The 14,143-nt window shown below is 39.9% G+C and overlaps 1 protein-coding gene across 3 annotated transcripts in view; it reads left to right on the top strand.

Annotated features, from left to right (window-relative positions):
• kank1a (KN motif and ankyrin repeat domains 1a) overlaps nt 1-14,143 on the top strand; it is a 57,620-nt gene that overhangs the window by 27,473 nt on the left and 16,004 nt on the right. For 2 of the 3 annotated variants that reach the window (XM_030416837.1, XM_030416838.1), the window contains exon 2: nt 4,270-4,399. In XM_030416837.1, the coding sequence (XP_030272697.1) occupies nt 4,363-4,399 (37 nt within the window). In that variant the 5' untranslated portion in view covers nt 4,270-4,362. Of the gene's footprint in view, nt 1-892; nt 996-1,314; nt 1,671-4,269; nt 4,400-14,143 lie in introns of those variants that run through there. The other variant, XM_030416836.1, reaches the window with a different exon arrangement.

Raw genomic sequence — 14,143 nt, 5'->3', positions numbered from 1 at the left:
GGTGAAGCACTTGTAATTGCTTGTGTAATTGATTATCAGTATGTGTAGCACAGTATCCAATGAATTTTTACACATTTTACTTTACGTGCACAAGAGGTTTGCATTGTCATGTAGCTAAAAGTGCAATTATATTATTGCAACAAAAATCATCTGCTAAAACCTGATTAATGCATCTTTTCTTTTGAAAGCTCATCTCCAGTTGTCCCAAATGAAGCGTCCTCGGCTCAGCTCTGTTAAGATCAGGTCCAAATGGCTTTTTGTTTACCCCGTCTTCACTTTCGGTGGCTGAGCGCGAATGGGAGACACTGCTGTGCTAGTTAATATGTAAACCTGCATGAAAAGGCTTTCCATTACGTTCTATTGTCTGCCTCATTAGCTGTTCTTCAGCTACGAGTTGAAGGTCGGCGTAGGCTGAAGAATGCTCAGAGGTTGTTAACCGCATTAGCTCGTCATGCGCTTCACCTGGAGGCCCAGTGGAGGGGTCACTTCTACCCAAACAGCCCGAAGTCCTGTTTCCTCTTATAGGACACAGATCGTTTGGCTGTCATCTGAGGAAGTCGTCTAATCTTAGCTGTGAAACCTACCCCTCTCGCTCTGAGGACTGCTGGGTATAGGCTCGTTGTCGGGGGCTTGCGGTCTCAGTCGTATTTGCTACCTGCGTGCTGTGCGAGGAAGTTAGAATGAGAGTCACAGGTAAGCAGCATGAGCCGATTGTTAGCCTGTAGCAGATCTCGGTGTTGATGAAGGTTAACATGTAACCAAACAAATGTGTGACTATATAGCTGTTGGTATACGTCTGCTCTAAGTATGAGTCTGCATCCTGCACCATTACTGTGTTCAACATGACACAATTACATCTTGTTTTCACTCTTATCTCACATGATCCCAGGTCACAAATGCGGAAAAACTGTTGAAGGAGTCAATTCCTCAAACATCTGTTGGATAAAAGGTCCAGAACTGTAAAGTGATAAGCCTCAATGCCTGCTTCAAACCAGGTGCAGCTCACGCTTGTGACATTTAAGTCTTCAAAAATATGAAAACAGTTTACTTTCAAGTGAGTCCACCCAGTTTTACTGAGTTATTTTGCAACAAGCTGAAAGCTCATGTTGTCTTGAGGGTATTCATAGAAATACTGAAGTCAACAGAGTTGTAAATTATGAGTAGAAATGTGAGTCCTTCCATATGTTGATCATTAACTGATTGTCATGCTGTTGTGCTGCAGAAAGCAGAGAAAAGAGGGAGAGTGCAGACTAGCTCTTTAAAATCCTAGTAGGACATGAAGGTTTCTGACTTTTTTTTTCTCTTCGTCTCCAGTTGGCCATGCTTTATTCACCAAGCTGTTGTGGCTGTCATTCCTTCAGGGAAGTTTCCAGTTTCCTTGCATACAGTCCATTAATCACACATGTGGTTTGTAGATGATCATACATGTACAAAACAACAGTCACATCATCTTCTTAAAATATCTTCACACAATACAATATTCAGTCCTCGTGGTTACAGGAATTCACAAGATAAATAACAATGGCCATAAATCATAAAAAGCTTGTCAGCTTCTGACAGACTTGCTGAAGAGTTGATGATAGTTGTTATAAGGATGACAGAATTTCCTGCTCCTTCCTTTAGGTTTGCATTCTTGCAGCTCATGGAACAGGACACTTGGGAGATGTTTGGTCAGTCTAATGCTTGTTTTTTTTTATGTTGTTGTTCATAATGAATTTGCATGAAGTTGGCAAGAAGCTTGTATTTTAGGTCAAGTTTTACAGGTACATATGCACGTCACAACAGGGTCAACATGAAATATTTTCACTTGTTTATTTAATTGAGATTATGCTTGTGTGAAGATGTAGAGAGGCATCTTGACTGAAAGAAGTTTCCTAAAATATTTAAACAGAAGAAACATCTCTCCAGCTGTTTTTGTCCATAAGTATTTTCCTTGAACCTCATTGTTTCCAAGTGCTGCTTTAATCATGGAGGTCTTCCTTTTTTTATCCATACCTCTGTGTTGTTGTTCATCTACCCATCACATTCTTATGAGTGCACTATGTCGCGAATGCCTTGGCGAATTTTCAAATTAGGCACCAATGTCAATTTATAGTCGAGGATGATCTTATTAGAATCTGGATATAAAATGGGAAATTAACTTTTAACCACCAAAGGGTCAAAAGTCTTCTTCACTCTGTACACCACCCTGTAAGATTGTTGATTTCCTCCTGATATGAACTCTAATTGATATTTATATTGTGGCCGATGATTATGATGTCATCCCCATACTTAACAATAGAGGTCTCATGTTTGTGAGTGTGGTCATTGGTGCACAGTGTGAACAGAGGGGGGCTGAGCACGCAAGCGTACAGGAGGTGCCACTGCCAATCTGAACTCTGAGGTCTGCTTGTGAGGAGGTCCAACAATATCCAGTTTAGTTTTGCAAACGGTTTTAAAGGTGAGATAGTGTTGAATGCTGAACTGATGTCAACAGCATCCGATATAGCAGTTCTTATTCTCCAGGTGTGTGAAAACTGTGATGGGCAGTAGAAGTGGCATCCTCTGTAGATCTAATGGTCCTGAAAGCATACTGGTGAGGGTCCAGGCTGGCACGGATGTTGTCTTTGATCCCAGTTAGCTACTACAATATCCTTTCTGATACGCCAGAATGCTTCCTGTTACTGCACATGTTGAAGCACATTTTAAATGTGAGGGAGAGTAGCTCAGAGGAGGAGCGTATCCAGACTTTTGAGCAACATGTCTATGATTACGGTCTATTTGGGTGCTGGACCAGTCCAGTGTGCTCCGTAAAGGTTTGTTCATATCTCTTTCCTCTGATTCAGATCTATAGTTGGTCCTGTGGATGACGGACAGATAGGATTTAGACACATCAGCTTAATGACATGGCTTCGCTGCTTTATTTTGGTGCGTACTGTAAACAAGGAGCCACATGCGATGCAGATGAGTGAAAGCTCACCTGCAGGCTAACAGTGACCTTTCAGATTTTCCCTCAGAAGACTGCTGTTGATGTGCAGTCGATTCTGCCTCTCAGATAGGTTTAAAGTTCATACACATGAATGCAATTTTGAGGTGAGATGTTGCTATTATGTTTCGAGCTTCTTCCGTAATAATTTTTGGAAGACCATCATTGGCAATGTAAATAAGAGCAGATACAAAGTACTTTTATTGACTTGTATTTTCTGCTGTAGACTGCATTTGTTTTAGCTAGGTGTACCCAATTAACTAAGTTTGTATTGATTTTCTCAGATTATTATAGCTAACAAAACCAAATCTCTCCTATAGGATATGTTGAAGATTTGACCTGGGGTCCATCCTAAAACAATTAATGTAAGAAGTCACTGATCCCTGAGATTCTCTTGACCATGACATGGTTATAAAATCCTTCCAGTAATACAGAAAACAGAAAATGAGCTATGATTTCTTTAGTGTGTGTGTGTGTGCACTCTAGAATGTCTTCTGTAACATGTTTGGAAATAAGTGAATTTAAGAGTTGAATCTTGCAAGTCTGCAGAACTTTGCTGAGGACTCTTAGGGACCCTCTTAAAGACCACTAGGGGGCTTAGATCCCACTGTGTTGACCACTGATCAACAGTGCAGAGATCTGAGGACAGTCGTGTTGCTGGTAAATAGAGTCTGAGGTCATATAGTGTCTAAAAAGAGCCTCGCCGCCTGCATCTCTACTCCTCCAGATGCTCATTTAACAAACCAGCCTTCTTTGCAGCCCGTTGGGTCGACTTTTTCCCCTCATGTTGGCTCCTTTTTATTAGCAGAGAAAAGCTCTTTTGTTCCTGCTCATAATGTATCCATTGATGATGACCAGGCTGGTGCACACAGGACCTCTTATGTTCATAAATGTCAGATGCAAACACACCTGTGAAAAAGCAGAGGTCAGCGCTGTAGATCACACTAAGTGGGCTCAGCTTTCACTAAGAAAGGCCTTTGTGTTAACTAGACATGTAATACATTTCAAGTGGAGACCTCTCGTGTACTCTTGAGGAAAGTTGTATTTCTTATACTTTCAACAGGTAAGGTTGCCGTGAAAGTCCAAGGTCAAATCAGCTGTCATAGTCCTAAATCGGCAGTTTGATTGACAGGAGTCAAAGTGTTTTGTCCTGAGATTTCTTGTGCTTTTCTGTTATTTATATTCATGATGATAATGCGGACATCTTGATCTGAAGACCTTGTGTTAACTCATCTGTTCGGATTTAACTTTAATTTTATATCTAAATGTGTGATTGAATATTTCCTTTTGTGTTTTGTTCTCAGTTTGCAGGTTGCATGGTAATCTGGACTTGATGCATGGCAGTTGCATGACCGCAGTAGGTCTTGTTGTGGGACTGAGAGCACACAGCTGCAGCCATGGCTCAAACCATGCACGTGAATGGCAATGGCCCAGGTAACCAACCCTTTTCATACATGTTTATGTTATCAGATGAGGTTCCATCTTAATTGTGCATGTATTGATGCATGCTGTATTTGTGCCTTTTTTGTGAGAAATTAGAAGTTTTAATAGTGACTTTGTCAATCACAATCATGACTGAACTAAATCATCACGGCCATATTGTTAGAGGGATGCAGGAGGTTATAGTGTGTCACACCAACAAAAGTTAGTCTCCTGTAGGACACTGTTGGTTAATAGTAATATAATTCTACACGTCAAATGATTCTTGGCTGTCTCCTGAACAATATGTGGTTATCCTTACCAAATTAAACCTGGCTGGATAAACACAATTGGGCTAAATGTAGATTAGGTGTCCAGTTTCAGGCTTATGTCAGGCCTGTATATTTAACTGCTCCCTTCCTGCATCACATCAGTCTGTCGCCACACCAAACATGTTAAAATGATCTACTTTTTCATTTAAAATTAAGAAGAAGCCTAAAGACTTTCAATAATTTTTCAGGCATTGAAAATTGATACTGCAGATATGAATATATGATACAGACGCCAAGTATGTCAGCTTTTAAATACATTAAAACTACATTTTAGTCATTTGTATTTGTGTGATTTGGCACCCCCACAGTTTCAGAGAGCAACACAAATGTTGTAAATCCAAATCCCAGCACTTAACGTTTCATTACACCTGAAACAGTGTTACTCAAAACACTGTTTCAGGTGTAATGAAACATTAAGTGCCAACAACAACCAAAACTGTCAAGATACAGTTTCTCCAAAATCAAAAATGGTTGGTGCTGTGTGTGATGTTCTGCCATGACGCGCTGTGCACTGTGATGCTCTCTCCTTCTCACTGAAGTCACATAGCGATGAAACAAGGGATAGGAAGGCAGGGTGGCTGAGACAGAGACAAGTCACTGTAAAAGTTTTGATGATTTATTAGATATATTTTAAGGCAAAATTGGTATTATTAATTCTGATTAAACGGAAGACACATATATGAGGACACACTTTTAGTCAATATAATAGTCAAACTTAATTCAGCAGAGTTTTTTTCTTTCTAAGAAATAAATCTCTTAAGCACGTTTTATCTTTTGCTGTGTGTAATTGTTTACATATTCTATTCATGGACGTTCCACATACTTGCAAGAATGTTAAACATTAGCTTACAGTGGACATAAAAGAAATCACTTTGCACACACTTATTCGTTCCTCTGGAGTTATTTCTGCATCTCTGAGACTTCTGAAACACACTGAGGTTGGTGTGCGTTCACACAGCGCACATGTAGAGAAGATTTCCACGCTTCAGTGTGAAATAAGTGCTGTCAGCCAAGGCATAGAGCTGAACACACACCTGCAGACGGCTCACATTCCTGACCAGACTAACAGGAGAGAGTGAAGCTTCTTACTTCCAAATCCCCCCAGGAATGCACAGCATGCTGTGCAGATGCTTTTAGGATGCTTGCACGCCGTCTTCAGCGTCTCTCTGCCATAGCTAAATGACTCTGGGAGATGATACCTTATTCATTTTTTAGTATGTAGATCTAGTGGATTCCCTTCAAAGTGAGAGTGCTTTTATTGTCTACTTCTACAGAATGTAAAAAATGCTGAGGAATGCTACGCTCACACTGCTAACCTCCTCCCTCTGCAAACTATAAAAATAGCTTCTCTGCAGTGTTGGCAGTTAACATGCCAGTGTGGTCACCTGCTGCACCGAAATGATTTCAAGAAGACAGCAAAACTAAAGTTGTTGATCAGATGGTTAGCTAGTATCATGAGGAAAGCTAAACAGATGTTGATTTCTGTGTAAATGTGTCGTTGGCCATAAATGTGGAAATATGAGCAGTTGTGAAGTTTCCATTTTATTTGTAGTATCCACTTTATGTAAAGGGGAACATTAACTTGTTTGAGTCCCCCACATCCAAAATGCAAGATAATCATCTGTCACTCACTTTTCAGCTAACATGCAAAGACAGAACCATTGTGTTAATATCAGGGGACAGGATGGGGAGGAGAAGCTCTTTTTTTTTTTGGTTACACACATGATTATAGGTGGTTTGAGCCTCCATACAAAACAATACGGTTTCCTTCCAGTTTGTGCAATCGGGCTTCTCTCAGATGAAATAACTTCCAAATGTGGGATGCGGAACGCCTCAGTGTATTGAGCAACAAGGCATTGAGAACATATTTCAAATAAAACCTCAGCTGGTCCCGATTTAAATTGAGTAATATTCACAACAGTCAGCTGCACAACTTGTGCTATAAAATAATAATCCTGAAATTGTATGTTGACATAGTCAGAGGCGACCTGATTTAAAGGTCACTGATAAAAGTCGGTGATCAATATGCTGATATCCCACATAATGTTGAGATTTTGGCGAGACGATTACAAATGACTATCTGGCTGCTGAATCAGCATTTAAAAAGAAATGCCACAGCACCAAAACCTTCCTGGCTCGTGCAGTGAAACCCTTGTTTGTCTGAAATAAATGCCCCTCAGAGGCTGAGTCATGGCTCAGAGGAGACCATGATGGCTTTGGCCTGACTTGAATGCCACCAGTCTGTTGTGGACAGAAAACCCAGTGAGCAGCGGTCAGAGTCAGCCCGATGGGTCGAACCCCCCTGCAAGCTCATTCAAACCCACCGAAGTGGTTTTGTTTCAGACCCAGCTGCCACTTGAAATACCCCGTAGTACTGTTTTCTTACTGTGCCCCATTAGTCACTTTCCTATTGCTGTTTGTGTGTGTTCATGCAGGGTGCTGTGACTTTGTAAACTAAACAGGATAATTGTTTCATTCACTGCTCCAGATGGCTCCAGGCACTTGGTGTCTTTACACAACAGTGTCTGATGAATGGATGTGGACTGTATCTCAGTGTGCATTAATCCATTCATTGTCACGATTTGAAAGGTGCCTTCTGCAGCCAGTAGAGCTGAACAGTGTGTTATTTCAGCACCATGATGAATAAATACATGTACAGTACAGTCTAAGCAAGAGATGTAATGTAGTGAGCCAACCAGACTGTCTGTCTGATAAATAAACTTTTTGGCTTGTAGTTTTGCTTACGCACTGCAAACTAACAATGGCAGCTGTTCTAAGGATGGAGGCTGATTTATTTGCAATCGATTAGCTCAGCTTATCTTGGCATAATGATTGAAAAGTGGGGAGAACTGCTAGTCTTTTGGTTTTTGTACAGATTAGACAAATGAGATTTAATGTTTTTAATTAGCTACAAGAGTTACTCGTTTTGTATTTTGATTTTGAATTATTTGGGAAACCGGATGTTTTTAGCTGATTAACGTGCTGAAATGCTAATCTAAATTGATGAATGGCATCATACCTTCAGGTTGAGAATGTTTAGCAGAGTCATTGTAAGTAGGGCTGCAACTAATGATTATTTTCATTATCCGCTAATCTGATTATTATTACGGTTAACTGATTAATCATTAAGTCTGTAAATTGTCAAAAAATTCCTTCTTTGGTTCAAACAGCATTCCTAAACCCAACCATTCTTAATTTATGTATTCCATTTTGATGGATTCATTGCATGGGTGGACTATGGTTTTGATTAAAAAAGATACTAAATGAAAGTCTCCTTCAAAAACAATCCAAGGCCAAACTGTAGGATTGGTCATTATAAATGCAAAATTGGCATGTAAATCGAAGGCATTCTAATTTTGCGCCAATGAAGGAGATTTGTGTGTCTGTCTGTGGCAGTGCTCTGCAAAGTTTGTCCCCAACTAAGCTAAACAACATGAAAACATCCTATAAGACTGAAAGAGCCATATACCATATTGGAACACCTAGTGGATAAACTTCACCTTTTCTTTACTGTTGTGTGGTGTCTTTAACCGTGGTATTACTTTTTCTCCAGCCTGACTACTCGCATATCTGATTTTTTTGCTTGACCATCTATGAGAAAAGACCAAGATGGGCAAAGTTTTTCAAACTGCCTCAATGTTTGCAGAGGAAGCCCAAACATTTCCTCCAGTCTGCATCATCATGTACGCGAGTTCATGAGTTAAGTTGTTGAATTTGGCAGCAGAGTCTGGCATGGCCCTGTGAGTCTCTAGAAGAAGCTAATAGATCACAGTCAGGGGCTCTGCTCCATCTGTCCTGCCTGTGTTCAATTTCAAAAGGGCAGGAATGTGCAACTTTAATGTACTTATTGTTTGGGGTTTTTTTTGTTTCCTGGTTTTTTATGTGAACGGATGTGTCTCGCTGTTCCTGGTGTTGAGCTGCAGCAGTATGAGGTGTTGATCAAAAGTTTGCTCTACTTTTCTTATGAGTAATTAGGCGTATAGAGCTCACAGGCAGAGCCAGGAAATACCAGGCACTGCATGTGTGTGTGTCTCTGTGTGTGTGTTGGACCACTAGAGTCCCCTCCACCCAGGCACTTGCATCATGCTTTGCTCTCAGTATAATGCACAGTACAAGTACTGCACTGTATTATTCCACTCTACAGCTGTGTGTATGGGACCAGTACAACTCTACCGTTTGTTCATGCGAGGTACTATCTGTTGACGATCTCTGCTCAGAGATGCAGTCTTTCACTATTTAGTGTTGTTGTGATGAGTTTTCAGTCAAAATGAAAGTAAAATGAGGCAACAACCAGCATGTGACCAGGCCGTGTCTCACTAAGTTGTTGGGCCACCACAAACCTCCCGAACGGCTTCATCACCCTCCTTCCAAGAGATACTTCATGTCATCATCAACTTGTGGTGGAGAGTTGATCCAAAATGTCCCACAGTTGTTCACCTTGGTTGATCTCTGTGATTGCAAAGGTCAGACCATATGACTCGCATCAATTTTGTGCTTTATTCCCACATGGACTGCTTGTGTTCTGTCTTTTTGGTACCTTTTTCACTCATTGTATTGAGTGCTGGTAGATTAAAATAATGAATCAATAATAAATCATTTTAAGGTGCATTATGTGAGAATTTTAGCTAAACAAGATTCAAAACTTTGCTTAAATCAACAACAGAATGTGAATAACGGTTCTTATTAGACAGCTCTTCTTAATGCTGTAGAATGCTCCATTCACTTGAATGGGCCTTCCCAACGTTCGGCGGTCAATTATTTTCGTATAATTGACCGCTGCTAAGCATATTTGACCATCGTCAAGGAAAGTGGCCTTTTTGCCTCTGATTCACGTATTTCGTAGCTCTCCGCGCTCTAAAATCTTTGCTTCTCAAGTAGTCCGGTCACTTATCACCCCAGCGTCTTCGGTCGCTAAGCGACGTCAGCTGATCTGTAGTCTACTTCATATCGGAAAGAATCTATTCTAGGTCACTAGTATGGATGAGTTTCACATTAACTTTAATATTTTTGGAAAATACGGTGATTTCAACTCTTGGCAAAAGGCTGAATTGTCATGACCGGTCAAGAAAAGAAAAAGAGAGGAAAGCAGCGAAGAGGGAGAAGCGAAACGGCGTCGGTTTGGCGAACTATAGTTTTCTGCTGAAAAACACTATGAACAGTAACAAATAAATTGTAAAAAGACACACAGTGTCAAGTTTTTTTTTTCGTGTTGGCATGTAACCGTATAATAAGCAGGATAATGTATAGAACGGCGGTCATTATCGGGAAAATAAGTCCCTTCAGGATGAATCAGACCCCTCCGCTTACTTATATCATGACGTCTGTGTATTGTGTTGCAAAGATATACAATATACTGTGGTTAGCATGCTAACACCCCGATTCCATGACCCCCTAGTCTGGACTGCTAGCTGCACGGCCAACTGAGCTAACTAGCTGATAGCAGTTTTTAGCAGTTAGCAGTCGACCTAATAATATGCTGCCCCCACTGTTCTGAGTATAAATTTGACATGTGATCAATTATTACATATTGTACTTTTTTAAATGATTGATATTTTATATCCATACAATGATGGATTAAATGATTAATACTTTTGACAGTTATGAAAATGGGAAAAATCCAAATAAGTTTGCCACAGAACATGTTTCTCTACTTTCTTTGCTCAGGCAGACAAAAATAACTTCAAAGTAATCAACAATCAAAATATTTATTTAATGTCACCTTTTCGCTCTAAATGACGATGACCATCAGCAAATTAAAGCTAATTTTAGGTTCATTTTTTTGTTAAACCAGTGATCTCACACCAACAGATTTCTCTTGCGCCCGTTGAATAACAAACAACTGGCAGACAGATTTAGACCCATAGCCTAATTTACTCTGTCTCTGAGGACACTGTGAATGTTAAATGGCTTTTGTCAGCTCTAAGTATAAACTTTTACAGAGCCAGTGTAAAATAAGCCTAGCCCTGCTTGTATATTTTCCCTCACAGATTAACATCAAGGCCTGAGGTGGCCTTCAGCACAATGTTTTAAGAGCAAACACGGGGAGAGAGTTCATGGACTGGAAGTCATTGAACAGATTTCATGTGCGGCAGATGAATTAATAATGGTGCCAGAAAATGTACAAAAAGCAAACAAAATATCTTTATTTCTCAAATACTGAGAGGTCGAGAAGCCCCAAAGCTTAGATGCATTTAAAGGGTTTTTATGCAGAGCACATGTTGGTTAAACTGGAAATGGCTAAAACATGTGCGACCCACTGGTGTCACATCAGTGTATGTCGGTGAATTTGGCTACAAAGTGAAGTGTGAGTAATTAGACTGTGGCTCCTCTGGATATCAATGTATTCGGGTTAATTTAAAGAACAACTGTGTTCAGTCAGCACATGGTTTCTGTTAGAGCCTCTGGCCTGGAAATCATCTGTAAAAGAAAAGCAAGTAGCTCCTGGAAACATTTGAGTGAGAACTTTTAACAGCAACATTTTGTCTGTGATCACTTCAGAGCACAATATGTTGTTGGACTGAATCTACAGCTAATGTTGGATAATTGTCCTGAAATATGTTGATAACCCAGCTGAGGAAAGCAGGGCACAGTTGGGAAGCTTTGTGCCCAGCTCTCTGTGCTATTTTTAAGTTGTTGACTTGGCACTTGCATAACGTTTTAGGTTTTAAAAAGCCTCTGTTGGTCAATTTCCTTGACTCTTGTGGACCAAAAAAGGTAATGGTTTATGTAGATTTGTGTTTTATGTGACAATGATTTCAGTTGGGTTATAAAGACAGTGTTGGAACACATAGATAAACTCAGCATGTTCCTATCAATTATGTTTATTATCTATCAAGTGTGTTGATTATATTTACATTCAATTTATTGTTTGTCTGCAAAATGACAAAATACCATGATAAAGTAACTTCACAAGGCCCAAAGCCATCTGTACATTGTTTTGTTTTTTTTGTCCGACCAACAGTCCAAAGCCCAAACATATTTCTATGATAATAAAACCCTGATTCACAAGCAAGGATGAAGCGAGGATCACCATTTTCTGAAACACTTGATGACGCTTGATTGTATAAAGGATCTTGCTAGATGTGCTTCACTTTGTGAAACTGTTGTCGGTGAATTAAGCCTGTTTGAATGTGATTGCGTGACATTTTACACAGTGTCCCAACTTCTTTGGAATTGTGATGTGTACAAAACAGAGAGATGTATAAGAGCACTGGCGTGTTCGCTTGATAAATGGCAACAATTCAAATATCATTGCCTTAGGAAGTACATTTTCTGTTCATTGACATTTCAGCTCTAAACCTCACTGTCCAGCCCTTCTCATTTATTCCTCCTCATGGTGCATTCAAGCCACCATTATCCTCCCCCTCCGATCCTGTTCGTGAATGTCCGCACATCAGAAACCTTAACATCATGATGTCAGTATGAAAGTCTGTCGCAGCACAGCATCTTTCATTGACTTTGCATGTAATCTAGACTTGCAAATAATTCTCCTTGCGTTGGTTCTAAATGCCCCACCAAGCATTAAATATGCAAAATGGATTTTCAGATGCCAGTACTGCTATTCCAAAAATAATTTCTTACAATGCGAATTGCAAAATACCACAGTCACTACTACCTCAGTAGCACTATGTACTCACTATGTTTTCAGAGATGCTTCATAGGCTGTCATGTTGCTTGTTATATCCAAAAGGAGGAGTGGTGTTTTGACGCTTAACTGAGAGAATTTATGGAGGAAATTTTGAAGTTACAGCTTAATAAACTAAGGCGAGGCAGAGGTCCCTTGAAAGTTCCTCAAATGCTCACATTGTTTCGTCATGTTGGTGGAGCTCGATTCGAGGGAACTTGTTTCACACATTTTTTGCAGATGAAGTGATACCCTAAACCTCGCCAATCACTGGTTCTGCAAACAGTTTGAGGCAAGGGTGATTGCAGAAGAAGAAAATACTGCATCTCATATTCAGCAACAAATGATAACCAAATTTTAAGAGCAGTGAAAAGAGCTGTTCTATAGTGTGCTGCCTCTTACTGCTGTCTGGCTAACTGTTGTGTAATCCCTGTCAAATTGACAATGTAACAGCTGCTGATTACTGGAGCAGACTCCCGGGCACTCAGTGTCACTGTTGGCTCCCTGACGCTGGAGCGTGACCCCTTCAGTTGTCTCGTGTTGATGAGGTCATCGCTCAGCTGTTCGGGGTCTCTGCAGTACCAGAGGGCTGCCTGTCACTCGTGTGTGTGACAGTGTGTGTCTGTGTCTGTGTCTGTGTCTGTGTGTGTGTGGGTGTGTGTGGCATGGTTGGTCAGCGCACAGTAACTCGTGCCAGCGAGAGTCGTCAAAACCAGACAGCACAAGACCGTGACTGTGCTGCTTCACCTAGATTATTTATACCAGACAATAAAAACAGGATGTGCTTATTTGAAGGCAGTGCAGAAGAAAGATTTTTATGTATGCCCAAACCGGCATGAATTCTGAAATTAACTTCTATTCAAAAAGAAAAGCAGTGCAAAAAAGTTTTGGAAAAAAACACTTGAACCAGAAAACATTTGGCATTATTAGTTGGACACTAATGTCTTATAAACCGTAAGCAATTTAATTACAATGTGGTTTTAAAAAAAAAAGAGGGAGAGAAAGCAGGAAATCTTTATAATTGAGATGTTCAGACAAGTGTGTCTGAGGTTTGTGCTTGATAAATGACTTAAACAATGACTGGATCATCAAAATAGTTTATGATAACTGATTCATCATTTAATAATGATATAATTGGTGGTGAAACAATAAACTGATAATTGATTATTATTTACCAACACCTGTTAGTTCTACAATAGATTTTAAAATGCAATTGATTTGCTTCTTTTTTAAACATATTTTAGTTAATTCATTTAAGAAAATTGATACTTTTTGGGTTTTAAAAAGTAAGTTGGACAAAATTCACAGTTTGAAGACGTTACTTAGTCCTCTGGGAAATTGTAACAACCTTTTTTTTCAATTATACTATTCTCTGACCTTGTTATGGACAAAAAAAAAATCAATGGAGCCATTGATAAAATGATAAAAGATGTGCCTGTTTCGGCCTGTCCTCAGATGATGTTGGAAGATTATTGCTAAAAACTGATGGTCAGCTGTATCAAAAGTTTTAATGCCACATGAACTGTCCTTAATAGAGGGAAAGTTGACTTTGACTTGTAAATAACACTGTATTTGGTAGAAGCCTGTGCTGCAAAGTTACACCAAAGTATAAACCAGAATAGAAAAGTTTGAACAGTAGCTAAGCTATTTGTCTCAACAGCAGGCTGCTATTGTCAGGAGTTCACCTCCCCTCCAATGAATAACAGGACTCTTATTTGGGTAGGGAAGAGCTGTGCTCAGAGTCCCACAGGATTGGACGAAGCAGCTGTCCAATAGTGCGCAAGAGCAGTGCTGTGCTTAGTT

The sequence above is a fragment of the Sparus aurata genome, chromosome 5 (genome assembly GCF_900880675.1).
Source record: "Sparus aurata chromosome 5, fSpaAur1.1, whole genome shotgun sequence".
In the NCBI taxonomy this organism is placed as follows: Eukaryota; Metazoa; Chordata; class Actinopteri; order Spariformes; family Sparidae; genus Sparus; species Sparus aurata.
Note: the sequence above shows the minus strand (reverse complement) of the source record. Positions and strands in the feature narration are given on the sequence as shown.